Source organism: Microcaecilia unicolor, chromosome 1 (genome assembly GCF_901765095.1).
Source record: "Microcaecilia unicolor chromosome 1, aMicUni1.1, whole genome shotgun sequence".
NCBI lineage: Eukaryota > Metazoa > Chordata > Amphibia > Gymnophiona > Siphonopidae > Microcaecilia > Microcaecilia unicolor.
In genome coordinates this window covers 501,299,830-501,323,725 of record NC_044031.1, presented here as the reverse complement: position 1 = coordinate 501,323,725, position 23,896 = coordinate 501,299,830, and the positions used below count along the sequence as shown (strand labels likewise).

Genomic DNA, 23,896 nt, shown 5'->3' with positions numbered 1-23,896 from the left:
TTTCCTCAAACACTAAGCCACATAGAGCCTGCCTTGGTGGGATTATGTGGGATATAAATGTTCACAATAAATAAATAACCTGCAGAAGGCTGAACTGAAGTAACAGATTTAGATAGTGGTACATTTTCATGGAACAGACCAAATCTCCTTAAATTGGGTCGTTCAATCCCTACTAAACTGGAACAGGTAGAGGTGAATGGCTTGTTTACTCTTTCCAAAAATACTAAGACTAAGGGGCATGCAATGAAGATACTAAGTAGTAAATTTAAAACAAACCAGAGAAAACATTTCTTCACTCAGTGTGTAATTTAATCTCTGGAATTCATTGCCAGAGAATGTGGTAAAATCAGTTATCTTAGTAGGGTTTAAAACAGCTTGGATAATTTCCTTAATTTCCTAATTTCTAGGATAAGCAGCATAAAATCTGTTTTACTGTTTTTGGACCTTGCCAGGTACTTGTGACCTTGATTGGCCACTGCTGGAAACAAGATATTGTGTTTGATGGACCTTTGGTCTGTCCCAGTATGGCAACGCTTATGTTATTATGTAAGATCTTTCAAGGAGGCCACCTGGAGTGGCTCTAAAGGCAGCTTCTTAAGAAACATAAGGTCTAAAGGTTCAACAAGTGACCCATTCCCCAAAAGAATTGCATATCCGGGTGAGCTGCAAGAGACCTGTTCTGCAGTCTGCCCCTGAAACAGGTGAAAGCCGCAACCTAAACTTTCATGGAACCCAATGCCAATCCTTTCTAAAGGCACACCTGAAGAAATGCTACATGTTTATGATCTGAGCAAAGGGAGAAAGTCTGCGCTTAGAACACCAGCCCTCGAACGTCCTCCACACTCTCATATACGCCATGGACGTAGAGCATTTCCAAGCCTGAAGCAAGGAAGTAATGTCAAAATCAGAAAAACGTTTTCGTCTCCACTGAGCTCTTTCAACGCCCAAGTTATAAGACCAAAGGGGCACGGATCCTCTATAAGCACCGAACCTTACTTCAGTAGGCCATGTACCTGCAGAAGACACAGAACCTCCATTCAGCAGTCAAATCAGGTCTATGTACCACGGTCTCTGCCAATCCAGGGCTACGAGAATTACCTGATGCTAGGGTCCACCTTGGGGGTCAGCACCCAAGAAAAAGATCTAGGTGTCATTGTAGACAAATACGCCGACATCTTCTGCCTAGTGTGTGGCCATGACCAAGAAAGCAAACAAGAAGCTAGAAATTATTAGGAACGGGATGGCAAATAAGACCAAGAATACTATAATGCCTCTATCAGCCCATGATCAGACCTCACCTTGAGTGCTGCGTTAAATTCTGATCACCGTATCTCAAAAAAGATACAGCAGAATTAGAAAACGTTCAAAGAAGAGTGACCAAAATAATAAAGAGGATGAAACTCCTCTCACATGAGGAAAGGCAAAGTTAGAGCTCTACAGCTTGGAAAAGAGACGGCTGAGGGGAGATATGATTGAGGTCTACAAAATCCTGAGTAGTGTAGAATGAGTAGAAATGAATCTATTTTTAACTCTTTCAAAAACTACAAATACTAGGGAACACAATGAAATTACATGGAAATACTTTTAACACAAATAGAAGGAAATATTTTTTTCACTTAAATAGTTATGCTCTGGAACTCATTGCAGCAGAATGTAGTAACAGCAGTTGGCATTATCTGGGTTTTAAAAAAAAGGTTTGGATAAGTTCCAGGAGGAAAAATCAATAGTCTCTTATTGAGGTGGACTTGAGGGAAGCAAACTGCTTCCCTTAGAATTGGTAGCATGAAATGTTCCTAATATTTGGACTTCAGTCAGGTAATTATGACCTGGATTGGACACTGGTGGAAGGAAGATACTGGGCTAGATAGACCACTGGTCTGACCCAATATGGCTATTCTTATGTTCTACCCCAGTACAATGCGATCCTTTTCAATACACGACCTACCATGGACCAAGAAGGGAAGACATACTATAGATGTGTCTCCGGCCTGGAGAACGATCCCCATCGAGCCTAGTTCTTTCAAACTGATAAAGAACTTGGGCACTTGGGCATTCCTTTTCATCACTATCAAGACTAAAAACAGAAAATCTCAGTCAGTCCACTATCAGGTGAAAACCTTGGCTGGATATTTCCCATTTTCCTGGATCCAAGGAGTGCCTTCTGAGAAAGTGCACCTCCACATTTAAGTACCTAATAATGTAAGCTGCTCATAAACAGAGAAAATCTTTGTCCACCCAACTCATTAGAGGCTGCCTGCTCTGCCACTGGACAGCTGAGAGTTTCACCTTGCTTGTTGATATAAGCCACCGCCATCACATTGTTGGAAAAAACTCAGACCAGAGCTCCTAACAGAAAGGGCGTGAAGTCGCATAAGGCATTCCGCACTGCCATGAGCGCAAGCGATTTATTGACCACTGAAACTCCTATTCAGGCCAGGTGCCCTGTGCCAGATGGAACTTGTAATGAGCTCCCCAATCCAACTTCCTAGCGTCCATTGTCAACACCTTCCATTGTTTTCTCAGAACAGGAGTTTCAACAGTCAAATTCTTGGATGACAACCACCAATGCATATTCCGTCCAGCAACCAGTGTACAAAGAAGATGAAGATTATACTTCTGTGATACTGGAGACCAGTGGCTGAGAAAATAGATTCCTGTAATGGCCGCATACGAGCCCTTGCACATGGCACCATGTCCATCATCATTGACCTCAGCACCTGGACAGACCCTGTCCCTGCCTTGACTGAGAAAATGAATCTGTTGAACCAGCTTTGAACTCCTGCGCTCCCGTGAGGAAGGTCCTCTCCCGTGCTGTGTCAAACAGAACATCCAGATACTCAAGCATCTGCAATGAAGTACAACTCCTCGGGAGGAAGTGACATCATGGAGTGACATGGAAGCCTGAATCCTCAGCTCCGTTCGAGCGGGGGGATAACTATATGCAAGAGCACCCAAATTTTTTTTTTATTTTTGTTACATTTGTACCCCACGCTTTCGCACTCATGGCAGGCTCAATGCGGCGGGCAATGGAGCTGCCTGTGCCAGGAATCAAACTCAGTTCCTCAGGACCAAAGTCCACCACCCTAACCACTAGGCCACTCCTCCACTAAAGTGAGAGCTACTTCTCGACAACAATAACACGCTTGAGAAGGGATGGCAGCATGGAAGAAGCTGGCCAAATTTCAGTTTACAGCAGAAAAGCGCTTAAGCGGCTCGAGTGCGCCAAAGAAAGCGGCGGCGCCCGATCCAAAATGGCGGACCGGAAACTGATTCGGAGGCAGACCACGAGGAGCAGGTGGCGAGTGATAGCAAACTGACAAAAGGAGACATTACGCGCTGGTTTCAGGAATTGAAAACGGAGATGGGAGCAATAAGGAGAGATATTCAGACAGCAGTGTCGGAAATGCGGAGACAGGTTCCTGAGCTGGGCCACCGCGTGGAGCAAACAAAGGAGACATTGGACAGTCAAACCGAGGATTTGATGAGGCTGCAAGACTCCCTGAAGTCAGAGAGACAAGCGAGGGAAGAACTGCAGACCGCATTAGAGGAGCTAGAAAATAGGTCCAGGCGCAACAACCTTCGCTTTAAAGGAGTCCCGGAGGGGGACCAGTATAAAGACTGTGCAAAGCTGGTTAAAGAGATCTGTGCCATAGTCTTGCAAATTGGGGAAGCTCAAACCGGAGATCCGTCACAAACTTCGGTGTCTCTGGATAGAGCCCATAGGAGTATGGGCCCCCAGAGAGGAAACTTGCCATGAGACAGTCTGCTCCCATAATTTCTCGGTAAAGGAGGAGGTGTGGAGAAGGGCATGCACTCCGGGAGATGTTGTGTGGAATAACTGCAAGATTCAGATATACCAGGACATGGCCAGGGCCACTCTCCAGAGAAGGAAGGAGATGCGGGAGGTAACTGGTTATCTGCAAAAAGTGGGCTCCCGATACCATTGGCTATTTCCTTTTGGATTACAATTTGAGACCCATTCTGCTGTAATCAGGTCCTGAAAGTCTGGAGCATCATGAAGACCCTTGGAAGGACCTCTAAGCCCCCCTCATGATTGAAAAAGATGGAACTCCTGACGCCAAAGCAGAAGGCTCCTCATTGGAAAACACTGCCAGTGCCTCAAAAATAAGAGTACTTAGCTCCTCTTTATGAAAATAACCTCAGTAGTTTTGGATCATCCCCCTCATCAGGAGGGAGCTCTCCTTTTAAGGGCTCCTTCAATGATGGCTCCTCTGAATAGACCGAGGCCACATCAAATAAGGAGGCACAGATAGCGGAATGCTGTAGAGCCTGAGGATGTAAAATGGTAGCTGTGCTCCACATGTGATCAGTCAGAGGCTGCTCACTGCCAGTCAGCCCCCAACAAAATGGTGACAGTTCTTGCACTCTCCTGCATCAAATTGTGCACCAGCTCTGTTAGAGAGCTCCGCGTACTTGGATACCGCGCCAAATCTGAAGATGTGCTGCCACTAATAGTTTCCTCTGTATTCCATGGGATTCCTGGCTTGCACACACTGCAGCGCACTGACACTGGGTCCAACAGCAGGAACACTGCTTAACTACCTCCATGTGAGTCGCCATTCACTGATACCAGCACAGCACGTGTACCAAGGGGTGAGTCAGGATCCTTCACCTGCACCAAGTAGAACTTGCAGCCCTCCAAGCGGTTCCAAGTCAAACTTTAGTTGGACTTTCCACTGCTGGCTGCTCCCTCCAAGCTTAGACTTACCACTGCTAGCTGCTCCCCCCAAACTCAGTCTCCACAAGTCTTAGCACAGCAAACCTCTTTTTTAAAGGTTGTTTTGCTGGAAAAGGAGATCTCCACTGGAAACGGGAGCTCCTTGTGACTCTGGGCAAGTCATTTAACCTTCCATTGCCTGCCGCATTGAGCCTGCCATGAGTGGGAAAATGTGTGGGGTACAAATGTAACAAAAATAAAAAAAATAAAGTTACAGGGCACCACAGACTAGGGATCTGAATACCTCCAGTTATGACTCTGCAGACTCAAGCCATCCACAAAACTCAACTGGGACCAACTGACCCAAGAGCAAATCATTCAGAACCAGAGGTTGAAAAGTGTGTCCATCCACCTGCTGGAGAAAGAAAATACTGAGGAGCTGGACAGGATACCAAGAGATGTCTCAGCTCAGTTTTAAGTTCTCTACCTCCACTTGCTGGCTGAAGGACACAACTATCCCACAGGTTCTGGTATAGTGGGAAGCTACATAATGGGAAAACTGGGTTTGAACATAAGCTTTAGATGCAAAACATTTTAGCATTAGTACATCTGAAGCAAAAAGCCCCTGAGAAAGTTGTACAGCTAGATGACTAAGGGGTTAAAGAGTACTCAGGAAGCTTAATTAATAGCAGAAAAACTAAACCATTTCTTTGTCTTCACTATTGGGTTCATATCCATATCAGAACTGTCCTTCAAAGATGATTGGGAACAACTAAAGCAGTTATCTGTATGTCTCAAATGGTGCAATACATCAAATTGGCAAATTAAAGAGAAAAGTCACCAGGAATGGTTAGTACTTGCCTCTTAAGCCCTGAAAGAGATCAAACATGACATTATTACTTTAGCAACTTGAGGGAAAGGGGATGCAATTTGATATACTATCTCTCTGTGGTTACAATTAAAGCGGTCTATGAATGTTGTACCTGGGGCAATGGATGTTTAAGTGACTTGCTCAGAGTCTGAAGGAACTGCTATGGACATTGAACCCGGTTCCCCTGGTTCTCAGGCTGCTGCACTAACCACTAGGCTACTCTTCCTCCTTAGAAGTAGGACCTATCAAGTAAAACAACCATAGTATCTGAGGGTGACAATGTAATATCAATTTTTTCTTTTTTAAACAAGGGCTCTGGGGTGATCTGGTAAACTAAAGACTTCAAAGTCTGGTATCTGTACTGGGTAAAATGGCCAAACTATACTAAAAAAAAAACACACAAAATTATTGCCTGTATAGACAGATATTAGGTCAGTATTATTCTACATTTCCGAATGGGATTGATTATTGCAATATAGTTTACATGGGTTTACCAGTTTCTTGTATTCTCAGCGAGTCATTCAAAACTCAAGAGCATAACTTCTTTTGGGACTTTCCAAATTCAAACATATTTTACCACATCATGTTAAGCTGCACTAGCTTCTTGTATTTCATATTAGATTTAAGACAGTTAGTCCATCTAGCTCTGCATTATGTTTCCTCATTTTGTTTGCAAAGCATTTTACTACCTTATGTAGCTGTAAGATCATTAAAATTGGAGAGTACAAGTATTGTTGTTCCTCACTTGACTAGAAAAAGTTCCATCTCTGTGACTGGTTACAGGGAATGGAATCAATTATCAATTCAACTGGAAGACACTGCAGCTTTTAAGAAGCAATTGGAGTGGAGTAGCCACCGTTAGTGCAGTGGTCTGAGAACCAGTAAAACCAGATTCGATTCCCACTGCAGCTCCTTGTGACTCTGGGCAAAGTCACTTAACCCTCCATAGCCCCAAGTACAAAAACACAAACTATTTTGATTCTAACATAGAAAGGTGGTATATCAAATCCCATTCCATTTCCCTTTATTCCAGCTGGTTTATGTGGAGGCCTGGGATTGGATTTCAGATAATAGTAGTTCTGTTTGGGGATATGACCTGCGATTTTTTGACCCAGGATACTGGATATTTGGTTTGGTGTCTTGAACCTTTAAAGTAATCCTGTTTATGTACCGTGATCATGTTTTATGATTATATGTTTTTTATGTACTCAACTCTGGATAAAAGCAGAATAAATAAAATTATAAACTATGGCCTAAAAGGAATGAATCAGCATGGGTACAGCTAAGGCAAGTCTTGCCTTAATTTATTCATTGTTTTAAAGGTGTAAAGAATTGGTTAAGGTGAGCTACATGTAGTGTGACTTTTCAGAAGGTACTTACTTGTCACTCTCTCATGAGAGGCTCCATCAAAAAAGGAATCATGGAATGGGGGAAGGGGGAATGCCTTTTTGTGAATTACAAACTGGATAAAAGACAAAAACAGTAAGACTAAATGGTCAGCTATCCACATGCACAAGGGTCAACAGTAGAGGGCTCCAAAGGAGATCTGGAAATCATCATGCCTTAGAGCCCAACGCACAAAGCTTACCGTGATGTTAGCATCTGCTTTAGACTGGTTCTAGCCACACTAAAGCAAACATTATTTAGCAAGCAATGCACAAAGAGGTTTTCCATGGCTCTAGTGTGTGCTGTTAGCAACCACTGAGAACCCCATGCAAATCAGCTCAATATTTTAATAAGCATTCCAGGCCATGCAGAACTCCAGGAGCACCTAGCTCTAACGAACTAACCTTACTGCTGCTCGGAAGAGGAAAGAAACAAGCAGGCAGCTGCAAAGGCTACTCTGCTTGAGCTCCCTACCTTCCCCCCACCCCCTCAACCCTGTAGGCAATTCCCTGGTGGTCAGGTGGACCGCACAACCCTCCCATCCTCCCCCTGGCAAAATTCCCCGGTGGTCCAGTGGACACCCCCCACCCACAACTGACTCTGGTGGTCTAACAAACCTCCCTCCTCCCAGGTACCTTAAAAAAAAGTTGGGCAGAAGAGCAGGAGCAACAGCTCCTCCCTCCTGCCTTGGCACCACTGCTTTCAAAGTGGCAGCACCCAGCCCCTACCCAGTGCACTCTGAAAAGGACTGGGCACGGATAAACAACTTCTTATATAGTGTTTAGCCCCATCCGGTGCAGGGGCTGGGCGCTGTCATTTTGAAAGAGGAGGCACCGAAAGAGGAGCTGTTGCTCTGACCCAACTTTTGTTTTTACAGGGTACAGAGGAGGTCGCTAGACCACCAGGGTCAGTTGCTGGGGTATGAGGGGGTCTGGGGGAGTATGTGGTTCACTGGACAACCAGGGAATTATGTCAGGAGGAGCCAGAAGGTGTCGGGGGTGCAGTCCAGTACATCAGGGAATTTTGTCGGTGTGCGGAGGGAGTCGTGGTTCAGTGCATCAGAGCTGTCAAATGCATTTGACAGCTCGGACTTGCAAACAGTGATCAATGCACAAAGGGGGACCCATGCAGCTCATTTGCATGTGATTCCCTTTGTGCATCACTCACTGTTTGCAAGTCGCTAACTTTTACCGGCGCCTAAGTTATTTGAAGTCATTAAAATGGCAGAGGATCACAAGGATTTGTAGGAGGATCATGTCAGACAGACTGGGCATCTATCTAAATATATGCCCAGTCTGTCTGACATGATCCTTCTACAAATCCTTGTAGAACCTAAATGGCAGATTAAATTTAATGTGAACAATGCAAAGTGATACACAGAGAGAAATCCCAACCACAAATACAAAATGCTGGGCTCTGAGTCACAGTCATCACCCAAGGAAGAAGAATAAAAACTTGGTCACTGTGAACCATACACAGCCCCAAGTGCTGCCTTCGTTCAAGGAATTTCCTGCGTGATCAGCTGTTTCTGACGCCTTACGTGCAGGACGTAAGGCATCAGAAACAGCTCCATGAACGAAGGCGCTACTCCGGCGCTGAAATAAAGAAGACTCTTCGGCTGCAGCAAACGAGGTATCTGATGCGGCAGCGGGGCGGGCTGGTGGCGGGAGGGGGGTCCAATGTGGCGGCGGCTGGGGGGGGGGGCGATGGCAGGGGGAGGAGGGTCCAATGTGGTGGCTGCGGCGGCTGGGGGGGGGCGACGGCAGAGGGGGGCTAAACAGTGCCCCCCCACCTCGGGCTCTGGCCCCCCCCCCTTCCCAGCGAGGTCTGGCTAAGCCCCTGACTGCATAACTAAGTTGTAGAATCTCTTGCCAAAGAACAAGATCAAGGAGTAACAAAAAAGGATTAGACAAGTTCCTGAGGAAGAGACCATAAAAAAAGATTACTAGCCAGATAGAAACAAGCCTTGAGAAAGATCTACTTTTTAGGATGTGGCAAGTCCTTATGACCTTGACTGGCCACTGTCTAACAGATGCTGGACTCTATGGACCTTGTTCTGACTCAGGATAGTTGTTTTCATGCCTTGATATCATCCAGAACAGATTCCATAGCTTAACTATCCACTGCATGAAAAGCATCGTCTCTCCTGTAAAAGGTGTTTTCAGATAGCAGGATAAAGCAGGCAAAAGTGGGTAATATCACCCAACAGTACTGGGGCGGAAAGGTGCTCCCAGAGATTAGAACTAGTTTCAAGTTCCGAGCTATACTCCATCTTTCTTGCATAGGAGGTCCCGAGTGGAAACTAAACAGTGCTCTACTTCTAAACTGTCAGGGCTACCAATCTGAGATTTGAGTTACGTTATGTTACATCATGTCTTATACTACACCAAACACCTATTCAGTTCAAGGTGGATCACACTACCAAGAAACCAAATCCAATACCACTGGGAGTTACAGCAACCAGAATAGAATAACAGAGAATCATATATAATCCGAAACAAGAAAGTCTATAATCCAAACCCAAAAGGGTCTTTAACCCCTCTCTGTGAAAAGAATTTTTTTTTAATAATATTGGCATCGTCGCAAAAGTGGAGGTAATGTATACCAAATCGTAGCCATTTGAAATTGAAGCGATGAAAAATGCTTAACAGATTTCAATCTAGTTAACAGCCATACAGACTATCTAGGCAGATAAAGAACATATGGCCTATCCAGTCTACCCATCTAAGCCATCTATTCTCCCCATCACTTCCTTAAAGATCCTATGTACTTGCCCCAAGTCCTCTTGAATTCAGATATTGTTTTTGTCTCCATCACTTCTACAGGGAGGTCATTCCACAAATTCACCACCCTTTCCGTAAAGTATTTCCTCAGGTTCCTTCTAAGTCTATCCCTTCCAACTTCACCCTATGCCCCTTCATTGCAGAGCTTCCTTTCAATTGAAAGGTACTCACCTCTTGTGCATTAATGTTGCATAGGTATTTAAATGTCTCTATCATATTTCCCCTCTCCTGTCCTTCTTCCAAAGTATACATACTGAGATCTTTGCATCTGTCCCCCCATATGCTTTATGGTGAAGACCGACCATTTTAATAGCTGCCCTCTGGACTGCCTCCATCCTGTTCATATCTTTTTGAAAGTGCTGTCTCCAGAATTAAACACAATATTCTAAATGAGGTCTCACCAGAGTCTTATACAGGGGCATCACCACCTCCTTTTGTCCTACTGGCCATTCCTCTCCCTATGAATCCAAGCATACTTCTAGTTTTCACCATTACTTTTTCTACCTGTATGGCCACCTTAAGATCATCACATATGATCATACTCAAGTCCTGCTCCTCTTTCATGCACAATTCTTCATCCCTAAACTGACTGGTGAAAATCAGCAAGAATTTCTGAGTCCAGGCTTTACCTTAAAGTGATCCTCTTCTACAGATTTCTCAAATTGGGATGTCTGACCGTAAGGTGCCTTCCTTTCTCCTGAAGGTAGTTTCATCTCCACGTCAGATGATTTTCCTCCTGTCTTTTCTGGAGGAATACGGCACGGACTACTCTCTGCATCTTTTAGATGTCAATAGCTCTTATGAGATATTTGAAATCTAATGATTTCAGACATTCTGACCATCTCTATCCTGTTCTCAGGTCCTAAGAAAGGTTTGCAAACTTCTAAACCTACTGTAGCACGATGGTTGAAAGACACTATTTCTACGGCTTATTTGCCCTCTGAGAAGTCTGCTCCTTTGAATATTAAAGCTCATTCAACATGCTCTCTTTTTATGTCCTTTGCAGAATCTCAAGCCATCTCTTTGGAAGAGATTTTCTGCTCAGCTACCTGGGTTTCTTGCCATACTTTCGAGGCATGATAGTCTGGATTTGGGTGCTAAAGCGGAGTCTTGTTTTAGAGCTAGAGTGACCTCCATGGCAGTGTCTCACCCTCCTTAAGGATTGCATAACACATACCATTAGTCTGGACTGATCCTTTGGTGACACAATGGAAGGAAAAATTAGTTCTTACCTAATAATTTTCTTTCCTTTAGACCCAAAGGATCAGTTCAGGGCCCACACTTTTTTTGCTTGCTGTATTTTTGTACATATTTATGGATTGTTGGTTCTCAAAGTTTGGACTTGGTCTTCTTTTTCTTCAATTTATTAAGTTATTAAAGGAGGCATGATTTTTGTTTCTCTTGGTCACACTTCTACCGAATACTGGCTAAAGCTGATTGCACAGGAACAGATAAAGCCCAAATCATTAGTGCTCTCTTAACTCCACCTACTGGCAAACGGGCATTAGTCTGATCTTTTGGGACTAAAGGAAAGAAAGTCAGGTTAGAACTAATTTTTCCTTTTCATCTCTTTTGCCCACGTGTAAGAGTTGAACCCATTTCATTAAATTTGTGCCAAGTCACTTTGCCCCAGGCAGATGGACATTCAACTCCTCCTATACAATTCTTTCCAACAGCGATTGCATTAGGCATAAATAAAATAATGATTTGGGTGCTTTCAAAAATAGGCTCCTTGATGGTTATTCTTAAAAGTGTTTTGTCCTTTTGCACTAGGAACGGTTAATAACCCCTTGTGATTAGCACAGCAAGCTGAAAACTAGGGATGCCAAGGCTCAGATCCCACTTTTCCCAGTAGGACCTTCTGTGAACTCTAGCATCTCTCTCTCCACTGCCTCAAGTGTAAACCTAGGTCCCCACTTACTAAGCTGCATCAAAACGGCATTATGCATTTATCAATAATGCAGTTTTTTTTAACACAATGAAAATAAAAAAAAAGTTATGAAACCTGCAAATGCATACATAGTAGTCCACATTATAGCAACATGAACAATGCTCATTAAACCCTACAATGTTTTCATAAAAGGTTAGCCTCTCAAGTGTTAATATTCCCATAGGTACATCATCCCGCTAAGGATTGAGTCAATGTACCCAGGGATGCTAAGGTGCATAACAATGTTTTTAAAAAAAATGGCCTCTTCTCCCTAATCACTTGAGTTCAAGTTCCCCCAACTCTTCATCCCCCATTTCTGTTTAAGAGCAGGATGGTACCACCCCACCTAGGCTCTTAAAAGTCGCCCGTGAAGTCAAGTGCAAGTAACATAAGACTACTGCAAGGGGTGTTAATGTTGCCATTTTGCTTAAGGGAACAACCCACAGAGGAGAAACTGGGGGTAGTAACTGCCAACCACTAGTCCCCGGGGATGACCCAGTAAGTGTGGTAAGTGGGGTGCCACTGTTTTTTTTTTTTTTGTAAACAGCAAAAGGTCAGCTTTTTTGCCCCCCCAACTTGGAATGTGATGCTCCTGACGGCAGCAAATACATTTAACTTGAGATCAACTGCAGCACTGAAGAATCATGTGGTGCATTTTTTTCATGGTAAAAAAACCAATACCACTTATTTTACTGTGAGTTAATAAACAGGGGCCTTAGACTGTACATCTTCTGTAGTAGATAAATACCTACCTTTACTGAAACACCTTGTTCCTTGAGCATGTGTTTGAAAATGCAAGTAAACAAATCCAAACTCTTTACAAGATCATGTATTGAAAGACTGGATCCCTATGTTTACTTTGGGCTGCAGATCTGTACATCTCATCTAGAGTAGATACTGCAAATCTCTTACAAACTTCACCATGCACAGTAACTGAAAAGTAAGCCAAAAAATAAGATCCCACATTTTCTGCAATTCTGTGCGTACACAAAGTACTCGCTAGCAGTGGAGGAGGTGGCTCTCTGCTGCAGAATCTGCTTTGAAACATCTCACTGACAACATTTATATTAATAATAAAGTGAAAAAAATGAAATGACAAATGCACAAATAAGTCTCTCCCCCTCCCCCAAAGCAGTCAATTCAGCAAGCATTTTTCTAAGAATAGTGCAGGCAAGTTTACCTTATTTTATATATACTATGCAAGATAACTAACTGCAATCATCTTTGTGGTGAAATAGACAAACATTAACGCCTGGAAGGAAGCATGTAAAAAACAGATAAGTGTATTCAGTATGGGGTTGATTCACCCTGCCCTCTTTGATCTCCTGAAGAGGAACCTGTTAGGATCTTCATATTCCCCACTAAAATACAAAAAAAAAAAAAAAGTTATCAGGGGCTAGGGGGAGCATGAAAAAGCAGCAGGGCATACTGATATCCTAAGCCAAGGCTTGATAAACCCCAGGTGCCAAGTCACGATAGCACCTAAAAAAAATCTGACCTAGCACCTATGTTTTGTCCTGGCCAGCAGTTCCTCTCTCCTCCCCGTTGGGTCCAGCCAGCTGCTCACCCTCTGCCCACTGCTCCCGAATTCAGCATTTCTATCACCTTTCTCTCCCCGGGAAACTCGCCTCTGACCCTCACTGGAAGTGGCAGCCTTTCAAGACACTGCTGTTGCCGACATCAGGCCTTTCACTCTGCCAGTCCCGTCTTCTGAGGTAATTTTCTGCTTCCACAAAGGTGGAACCCAGCAGAAGGAAGGCCCTAATGTCAACGAGAGCAGCGTGTCTTGAAAGGCTGCTTCTGCTGCCAATAGTGAGGATCAGAGGCAGCTTTCCTGGGGGAGGGGGTGACAGATGCTGAACACGAGGGGGGAATAAGGGAGAAAGATGTGCTGGACCCTGGGGTGGGCAGTGGGATGGAGATGTGCTGGACCCTGGGGTGGGAGAGGAGCTGGAGAGGGGTGGAGATGTGCTGCACCTGCCAGAAAAAGAGATCAGACTGGGGGGGGGGGGGGGGGGGAGGGAAGAGAGGCTGGATTGGGGTTTGGAATAGAAAGATATGGTAAACCCACAGAGAGAAAGAGTTATGCCAAACCACAAAGGGGAGGGGGAGGGTCAGGGGGGAGACAGGGAGAAATGCTGGACCTGGGGTGTGGGAAGAAAGGGAGAGAGAGAAGGGAACAGACAAGACAAAAGAAGTTGGGCATGGAGTAAGAATAGAGATAGGGACACAAGGAAGTGGTGGAATAGGAACACCGAGGGTTACTGTTGATCAGAGTGGAAAGGATAGAGACACAGAGGGACAATGCTGAATATAAGGGAAGGATAGTGACACTATAAGATCAGATGCTGAACATGGCTGGGGGGGGGGGGGGGGGGGGGGGGAGACCGGAACAGGGATAAGGAGATATGCTAAAGAGGACAGATAGGTTCATGGAGAGATGGCAGACATGGAGAGAGAAAATGTGTAATAGACAGGAGACCCTGGAAAGGCAGGAAAAACAGAAAAGTAGAAGAGAAACAGACTAAACTGAATGGAAAAGCTCAAAGCTCAGACTACAAAGGTAGAAAAAAAAATTTTAAAGGACCATGTCAGCTATGGGAAATGTCTTTGATATCTTTCATTTCTGTTTTTCTAGTATTGTGGGGGGGGTGTCTAAGCTACTGGAGGGAGGGGCAGTGGAAACGGGTGTCAGTGTGCTGGGGTGCAGGAGCAGGGGAGACATGTGCAGGTAGAGATCATAAAAAGCTAAGCTGGAGAGCGGTATTTAGAATTCAGTTGGGGGGGGAGGGTATATGATGTATGGGTGTCTGCATGCTGGGGGAGAGGCAGAATCTGGCTCCTAGATCCTAAGAAACTTTGTCAAGCCCTATCCTAAGCCTCTTTCCAAAAGGAAAAGGTGACTAACAACTATTGCAGAAGGATCTATATGGCAGACACATTCAATATTCATAAACTGGGAAGCAACACCACCATAGATCAGAAGTGAGGTAAAGGTTACACACCAGTCTGGGTTTCAAGCAAACCCTAATGAGCAAATGATATAGATCTGCATTCACTGCTTCCATATGCACTGTGGAGAATTGGGAGATTAAATTTGTTAGGTTCAGTCAGGGACCAGTCTGAAAAACAGACCTAATTTCAACATAAAGAGACATGCATGCTCACAACTCACCCTTACAAAAAGCCAGCAACAGTTAGGCTTCTAAGGCATATTACAAAACCAATAAACAACTACTTTTTAAAATCAAAATCAAATAACCATAACCAGGGTTATCACACCAGGTGGACAAAGCTGCAGACCACGTAGCACATCAAGTCACCATTTTGAGTCAGGTTTATATCAGTGACATATCCATGGGTGGGCCAAGGCCTATACACTTTGGGCTTAGGCCCACCCAAAATTCTCTCCCTTAGTGTGGCTGGCAGACAGTCCTAAGCCCCAAAAGCTGAAGGAGCCCCCCCCCCCCCCCCCCGCACAAGAAGCTACATCTTGGATGGCCGGTGGCAGCAATGTTCTCAGGATGCTGCTGCCAGCTGCCGGCCTTCGTGCATGCTCAGTTTTGCAAATGCTCAGCTTATGCACATGCAAAAAACTGAGCATACATGGAGGCCAGCAACTGCAGCAGTGACTTGGGAACACTGCCGCCACCGGCAACCCAAGATGTAAGCTTCTTCAACGGGAACGGGAGGTCTTCAGCTGGCAAGGCTTGGGGATCCCCGCCAGCACAGGTACTTTGTTTACCTTGGAGGAGGGGTGTCAGGCCTGAGTAGGGGAGTGGGAGGGGTGGAGATTAAATTTTTTGCTTACCTACCCTGAATCAGCTGTCTGGCTATGACACTGAATTTTACAAGTATGCAAGGCATCAAAAGCAACATTCCTGGGTGTCCTTTTGTCCAGCAATTGCCCTAACCAGTCTTTACATGTAGCTGCACAAAAACAATCACAAAATAACTGTAGCACAACCTTCAAAACTCTGTTCATTTGTAAGCCTGATTTTCATATAAAATGTATTAAAGGCCAGGAAACTCATTAAAGAAAACACAGTTTTACTAGAGATGGCAGGTTAACAACACTATTTTTCAGACTATTAAGAGTTTTCTCTAGAATAGCAAACAGATAAATCTTAATCCATCCTTTTGGCTGCAGGAAAGTGAATTTATTTTGAACTTTTCAAAATTGAGGAAGCCAGGTTGACAAGTATATAGTCTGTACCCAATTTGTTTTTGCAGTATTTTTTAAAATAATAAAAAGTCACCCAAAAGAGAAAAAAAAAAAAAAACAAGAATGCCATTTTCAAAAATTAAGAGGGATACCTAAAGCACAGAGGCCTCAGCCTTGGGGGGTGGGGGTGGGGGGGAAGATTCAAAACAATCCATGCTATGTTGTGCACACAAGACTGATCCAAGACCAGCAAAATAAGCTGCAAGGTGTACCTATATTTGATAAGAGATACGAGGTTTTAAGTTAAAAGTCATTGGATGCACTGTTGTGTGTGTTAAGTCTTATGTCTCTTGTAGAAAAGTTATTTGCTTAAACTCTTAATGACTCAAATATGTTAAAAGCTTCAAGTGTGTGTGTGTGTGTGGGGGGGGGGGGGGGGGGGGGGGGTGACCCACTACAATCCCTCCAAGAGCAAAACCTTCTGTAAGTACTATCATGTCCAAATACAAGTTGGGAAGAAAGCTTTGGCAAATTGTTTTTCTTAAATAATATGTGCGTCTGCCACTGGAACCTACTTCTCTCCATATCTAGTGAGCAGGACAGAAGAAAATGGAGGGCTATTTTTCGTTCTTGCCTTTGCAATTATACAGGACACTACTGCAGATTTATTAAAAGTCTAAAATGTAAACCACTGTAAATGCTAAAATTAAAAGTGATTTCACTAATGTTCTCAAGATAATTATTGTATTTGATACACTATTTCAAATCAAGGTCACAGCAATTTACACAAGGGTAAAATTTCCACCAGCTCAGGTCTGCTTTAACTTTGCTGAACATTTGTAGAGCAATTACATATCAATTAACTCAATACAAAACCTCCAAACAAGTTATTTTTCTTCCTTCTCAGACCAGATCTAATATACAAAACACTCACCACAATAATACACCAACTGCTACAGACATACTACCAATGTAACTTCCTGTTTAGTAAACCATAGTGTCTATCTTACAAAATCACTGTAATGCATGCATGGCAGGAAGTTCAGTTTGTTTCTTGAGAAAAGTCTCAGCTAGTTTGGGACATAAAAGCCACAAAGATAGGAAACACACAGAAACCACTTACAGTGAAGCAAGCAGTTTGAGAATTCATGCAGTATTCACATCTCCACATTTGTAACATTTCCAATGTATTATTTAAAGTGGCGCCATTTCTGGTTTGAGAAACTTACCTGATGGACAGGCACTTTCTGAGGTGTGTTTTGAGGGGACTGATGAAGCTGTGTCCATGGCTGATGATGGGGATGTGGCGGTGGTGGTGAAGACTGGTGATGTATTGCTGGATGAGGCTGCATTGAAGGACAAGCTGCCAGCTGCTGCTGAAAAGACGGCTGCTGGCCAGGTATAAGTCGCTCTTGTATTGCCTGTGGATCTGCATGGCTAACCCCAGGACAACCATTTGGTCTCAAATGCCCACCCATCTCCCTTGGTGTTGAAGACATGCCTAAAAATGGCTGAGACTGTTGCATGTTTCTAGGGCCCATATTCCTCTGTCCAATTCCCATATTACCAGGGGTCTGGTGTGGAGGCTGAGGATGGGGTATATTTGGGTAACTTCCAACCTCTAATGGTATTCCAGCACTACCAGGCCTAACTTGTGGAGGGGGGGTGCCAGCTGGATTATTCATTGCTTTCAAGGGTGACATGGGAGGTGGAGAGGCATAAGTTCCCTGAGGCTGTGAAGGATGCATAGTTTGAGTGTTCATTTGGTTAAGTGAGCCACTGGGATGCATGGGCTGCTGGTGCATTAGTCCTTGACCACTATTTGATGGAAATCCTACAGCATTTGGGTATCTAGGTACTGATGGATTTATTGGGGTGTTACTAGTAAGGCCTAAATTCTGATTCATCCCTGTATTGTTAACTAATCCCTGATTCAGGTTACTGTAAGGATACCGCGAATACTGCCCTGAGTTGTTTATAGTAGGTGAGGGTACTGCCTGGGTCCGAGAATTAAAATTAAGGGTCTGTGGCCTAACACCCTGCTGAGGAGGATTTGGGGAAAATCTGGGATTGTGGGTAACAGGTTCTCCATGGAGAGTGGAGGAGGGGTGGTGATGAAATTGCTGGACAGAATGACGCAGAGAAGGTCCCATGCTGGGATTCTGCTGTGGCACATGAGACAAGTGGCCTGGTCCTGAGGTGCCAAGAAAAGGATTTCCCTGATTAAGATTCTCTTGACCTTGAGAAAATTGGTTTATCCTCTGCTGCTGTGACTGACTATGCTGCTGCATTGAAAAATCTCCACGAGCCATGTAATTTCCCATCTGCTGAATGTGCTGGGGGTGGCCCGAACCTGGGGGGCCCGAGGGTGCTGGTGGCTGCTGCTGATAAGGAGCCCTCACTTGGTCTGACACCTGCACAGCCCTCGATCCCCACAGAGAACCACTGTCCACAAATGGTTGTCCATGCCTTTCGGTCTGCATGCCAGGATATACTCCCATCTGACCACCACCATGGGGAACTGATGGGCTGTGATACTGAGAGTGTGGAGATGCTATGCCATTCCCAGGGGCATTTGTCAACATTCTGCTAGGCTGATCCATCAGATGCATTTTCTGAGGTTCATATTGGTTATAATGATCAAAGTGGGTCAGCTTTGCTTGATTCTGATTTGTTGGGGTATGATGCAGAGGCGACTGTAAAGAACCAAATCCTTGATCCATGGGCATTTGTTGTCCCATAGGATTTACTGCATTTTCAGGATAGCCACATTCTCCAAGACCTTCAAGCCCCTCGCTGAAAATATTTCCATCCTCACCAAACAAGCTCATCATTCCTGGATCTGCCATGCTATTGAAGCATGTGGCTACTCAGACACAAACAGAACAAGCTTGTCTGTGCTTCACCTCACTGAGGTGTTTGTCCTCAAAAGAATTTAATCCTCAGCTAATCTCCTCCATGTCATTCCATATTTCTTTAATTCTTCTGCACCATGCAGTGTCAGGAAAAGCCTTTGGACAGGTCCTGTAAAAGAAAGTATGAGCAAATTATTAAACTGACAGATACAAATATGAATGCTTCAACTATGTTGTTTCAGGTACTGATCTTCACCTCCCACCATCTTCAAAGCAGTTCTCTCTAAATTGCTAGCTTTAAAAAGTACTCATTACACCTTGTATCAGAAGCTTTATAATAATGGGTTACCCAGAAGACAAGCTAAACTAAAATCTTAACCTTATATTAATTCATTCACTACACTTCCAAGCTTTCCCAAATCTTGGACGGAACAGAACAAAAGAACATAATATGCAGCCAAAGCATCAGCTGCCACAGTAGGCAGACAGATGTATGAATATCGCCAGGCAGCCCATCTGCTGAATGAAAGCTCTGAAAATGCTCTTGTTACCAACCGAGTGACTTTAACCTTATTCCCCTGAGCAGTGTAATCAGATGAGCAAGCAGCAGCGTAAGGGGCCATAATAAGCTAAAGTTAGCTAAAACAGCTACAGGACTATGCAACCATCAGGAAGGAATATGCATGCCACTTTCATTTAGAAATGTAACAGCAATAAAATTCAACTAGCGCAGAAGTAGGGCTCAGCAATTAAAGCTTTAAAACAATGGCTAGCTTTAAACTTCCCATATATGAAAAAAAATTACACAACTGCTTCTTTACACTTTCCAATTATATTTAAAAAAATGATCTAAGCAGCAAGCAAAAATAATTTAAAAGCTTGTAATACCACAGATCAGCAGCATATGCAATGTGTTAACACTGATATGGCTCCATGCCTGCTGCAGATCTATTCCTGGCCAGTATTCCTCTCTGCAGCTGGCAGGCAAAGGAAGTACAATCACCGGGGGGGGGGGGGGGGGGGGGGGGGCGCCTGATGCTCAAAACACCAGTGCTGTACAAAACAGCGCCAGAACATAACGCCACAACAGCGCTGTTAATGGCATGCAAATTTTATACACACCATTAGCGCTAAGCTTTGGGAAGTAAAGGGGGGAGCACGTGCCCAGCACATGTACACAAGAGCTGTATGGTATGCACAGCTCTTGTGTGCATGTCTAGTTGAACAGAGGAGAACGTGCAGGAGCTCATCCTCCCAGCACCTGAAACCGGGCAGCTGGGATATGTTTCTTTTTACAGAGAACCTCTCCCATACCTGCATAGGAATTGGCTCTTCTAAGCTCAAAAGTCTTAGGGCCAGATGCACTAAACTTTAACGAGCCAAAAATGAGACTTTAACAAAGAATTTTCAAACCGTTGCAAGCACTAAAGCCCTTTTTCCAATGATGGTAGCAGCTACCGAAAACGGAATACAGATGAGCAATTAGTGTAGAAACCCTATTGAAATGACATGCACTAACCTTTTCCGATTTGTTTAACCCCGGAAAACCGAACGAAACGCCAAGAAATCTAACGAGAGGTCTGTACCTCTCGTTAGGGCTGTCCGGCTAAAAACTGTAAAAAAAAAAAAATGCAGCAATACAAAACGTGCTGTGCGTTCGTCACTACGGGCTCTTTACGGCCTTGCCCCCCCCCTCCCCGCCCGAGTTCGCCGCTTCCCCCTGCATCCAAACAGACAAAAATTCAAAAATCTAAACTTTTGAGGCTGGCCCGAGCCCCCCTCCCTTTCTCTCTTTCCCAGCCCCGCCCACCATCCTCAGCCCCGCCCGAGGTCATCGCTGTCGTTCCCCCTCTCCACCGGGCCCCCCTCCCTCCTACCAGGCCCGCGCTGCGCCTGTGAGGCAAGAAGAAAAGCAAGAACAGCTCAGCTGATGCCTTCCAGTCTTCGGCGTCTCTCCTGTGCTCCTGGGCCCGCCCCCATCTGACATAAGTAATCAACGTAGGTTACTTACGTCAGACGAGGGCAGGCACAGGAGCAAAGGAGGGACGTCCTTTCCTCTTGGGCCCACCCTTGTCTGACGTAAGTAACCTGGAGCCTCTAAACACTGCGCCAGCAAACGCAGGCACTAATCAGGTGCTAATCCAGCACTAATAGCCTCTAGTACCCACCTGTGCTTCTGAGCATCAGGGCCTGGGTTCCTCATTCACCCCCTCCCCCCCCCCCCCCACCCAGGAAAACGGTAGCCAGTGACATTATAGGATTCTTTTGTGACTACATATTACCCTGCTCCAGCTGGGAGGTTCTGCGGCCCTGCACTGAATGCACCTTTTACTATACACATTCCAAACATAACAGATCACCACTGCTTTTTTTCAATCACAAAGTTGTGGGGGGGGGGGGGCATGAAGCAAATGCACATATTTACATGGCAAACAGCTGCTGAAGCAGATTCTAACCAGATAACAGGAGAGTTGAACTAAAAAAAAAAAAACACAGGACTATGGGAGACTGGGAGATTTAACACATTCTAGTACTAAGCAGCTCATCATCATGCTGAAGAACCAACAAAGCATTTAAAGAAATGGAATCCCAAACATCCTTGGAATTCTGTTAGCCCTTTCCAGACAAACCATATGCACTTGAAAGTATTTTTAAGTATCCCCCCCCCCCCCCCCCCCCCCCCCCCCGCATCTTTTTTTTTTTTTTTTTTTTTTTTTTAAAGACACCCCAAGAGAGTTGAAATAATGGCAAAAGGCATTCTGATCCACTCTCAAGACAGAGAAGAGGCACTCAGGAAGAAAGTACTCTTACTAAGCAAAAAAAGGAATCTCAAAGCTTCAGATAGCACAAAATCACAAAAATGTTTAATAGTGTTGCCATTTCAAGAGTCCCATTTTCTATCATCGGTTCCACTTTGTATAAAGGCGTGAGGAAAAAAGAACATTAAAATAATACTCCCTACAGGAGAAAAAAAAACGTTCCCAAAAAAAAACCTCCAAATAAAATCCTCCTCCTCTGTAGCTGTTCTCACACTTAGAAGGTTCTGTTCCCGTATTATAAATGCTTACGCTTTATTCTTTAGTCAAACGATTTACCTTGCTGATCTTGTTCACACTGGTCTCCAAATATGACTGAAGAACATCAACTTTTCAGCGAGCATAATGCCAACACATGATGTGCAAGGAGTCATCAAAAAGTCTTCATGTTTCACTGAACCATGTAATGTTTTAACATAAAAACAAAAACAAAGACCCAGACAGTGGTACCACAGTTTTGCAAAAACTATCAACCCTTCAGTCCTGAGAAAGAATGAGGGTATTCTACTTTTTGTTAAGTTTCAATGACTTACTCTACTTTCCACTGTGTTTGACTTAAAATTTAGTGAGTCACTGGGACACACTGCAAATGCTGTTTTATTTAGTTTTTAGGGTCTGGTTTACATTCTTATGGGAGGAAAAATGAACCCCAAATTGTTTAGATTTCTGTTCAAAAGTATTTAATTGCCTGCAACCTACTGAAGGAAAAAAATTCCAGCTGGGGGGGGGGGGGGGGGGAGGTGGCAAGATCCATTCCCATCGAGGAAAAGAAAACTGTGCAGGAATATGAAACTGCAGGCTCACAAGAAGATATGCACACTGTAAATTAATATGAAGATAAATGGAAAAGGAGGTCATGTAAACAATATGCTTTTTCAGAATAGGTAAGAACAAATTAAATTACTTAGCTGTCACAGGTGTTCTCCAAGAACAACAGGACTTGAATCCACACGCATGGGTGACATCACCAATGGAGCCTGGTGTGGGAAATGGTACTTTAGCAAATTTGGCCATCTCACTGCACATGCATGCCTGTTCCCACCCGCCACTGATGAGTAGGACCTCCACAATCTACTACTAGCTAGATGGGGAGGTAGGAGGGTTGTGAGAATTCAAGTCTTAAGAACATAATAGCCATAACAGGTCAGACCAATGATCTATCTAGCCCAGTATCCTAATTCCAACAGTGGCCAATCCAGGTCATACATATCTGGCAGAAACCCAATTAGTAGCAACATTCCATGCTACCAATCCCAGGGCAAACAGTGGCTACCCCCATGTCTATCTCAATAGCAGACTACGGACTTTTCCTCTAGGAACTTGTCCAAACCTTTTTTAAACCTAGATACACTAACCGCTTTTACCACATCCTCTGGCAATGAGTTCCAGAGCTTAACTATTCTTTGAGAGAGAAAATATTTCCTGTTTTAAAAGAATTCCTATGTAATTTCATCAAGTGCCCCTGGTCTTTGTACTTTTTGAAATAGCGAAAAATCAATTAACTTTTACCCGTTCTACACCACTCAGGATTTTGTAGACCTCAATCTTATCCCCCCTCAGCCATCTCCTCATCTCCTTTCCAAGCTGAAGAGCCCTAACCTCTTTACCCTTTCCTCATACGAGAGGCATTTCATCCCCTTGAAGAACACCTACTACAGGTAAAGGTGTTCCTATCTTCTCCAAGGACAAGCAAGACACTCCTCACGCTTGGGACACCCTAGGTACAGGCTGCTTTTACCATCATGGGGAAAGCAAGCTAGTGATATCGCAACAGGTAGATACCAATATCTTTGGTGACAACTAATCATTTTTATTATTTCCTGGTTTTTTTTTTTTTAAGGCAGTCTGGAGCTGAAAGAGAAGGGCCTAAGAAGGACGAGTTGGATTCTAAACCCCAAATAAATTCTGGATGACTGTCTGGCCAAATCTGTCATATTGTGCAGAAGGGGTGTGAATGTATGAACACATGTTCATATCACAGCTCTGCAAATCTTCTCTATGGAGGCTGATATCAAGTAGTCTACTGACAGCTGTAGCTCTAACATTCCACAGGATTGTTGGCCAGAGAGAGTACAAGGAGTATACAAAAAGTGACAAAGTAGCAACATGATGTATAGACAAATAGAGTGTATAGATAATAAGGGGTGAGGTAGATTTGAAACATGCACATGAAAAAAATAAGCACATGTTTTTCCCTCCCTTCTTCCTCCCCCCCCCCCCCCCCCCCCACCCCCCCATCTTCTTCCCCCCCCCCCCCCCCCCCCCATACCCTCTATCTTTCTCTTAGCACTTTATCATCACTCTATTTTCTCACATATATATTCATATATTTTTTTTCATGTGATTATTTTTTTCATGTGCATGTTTCAATTCTACCTCACCCCTTATTATCTATACACTCTATTTGTCTAT

At 44.1% G+C, this 23,896-nt stretch overlaps 1 protein-coding gene across 1 annotated transcript in view; it reads right to left on the bottom strand.

Moving 5' to 3' along the window:
• CHD7 (chromodomain helicase DNA binding protein 7) overlaps positions 1 to 23,896 on the bottom strand; it is a 504,651-nt gene that overhangs the window by 390,818 nt on the left and 89,937 nt on the right. The window contains 1 exon segment of the mRNA XM_030214843.1: positions 17,043 to 18,837. Coding sequence (XP_030070703.1) covers positions 17,043 to 18,662 — 1,620 coding nt within the window. The 5' untranslated portion in view covers positions 18,663 to 18,837.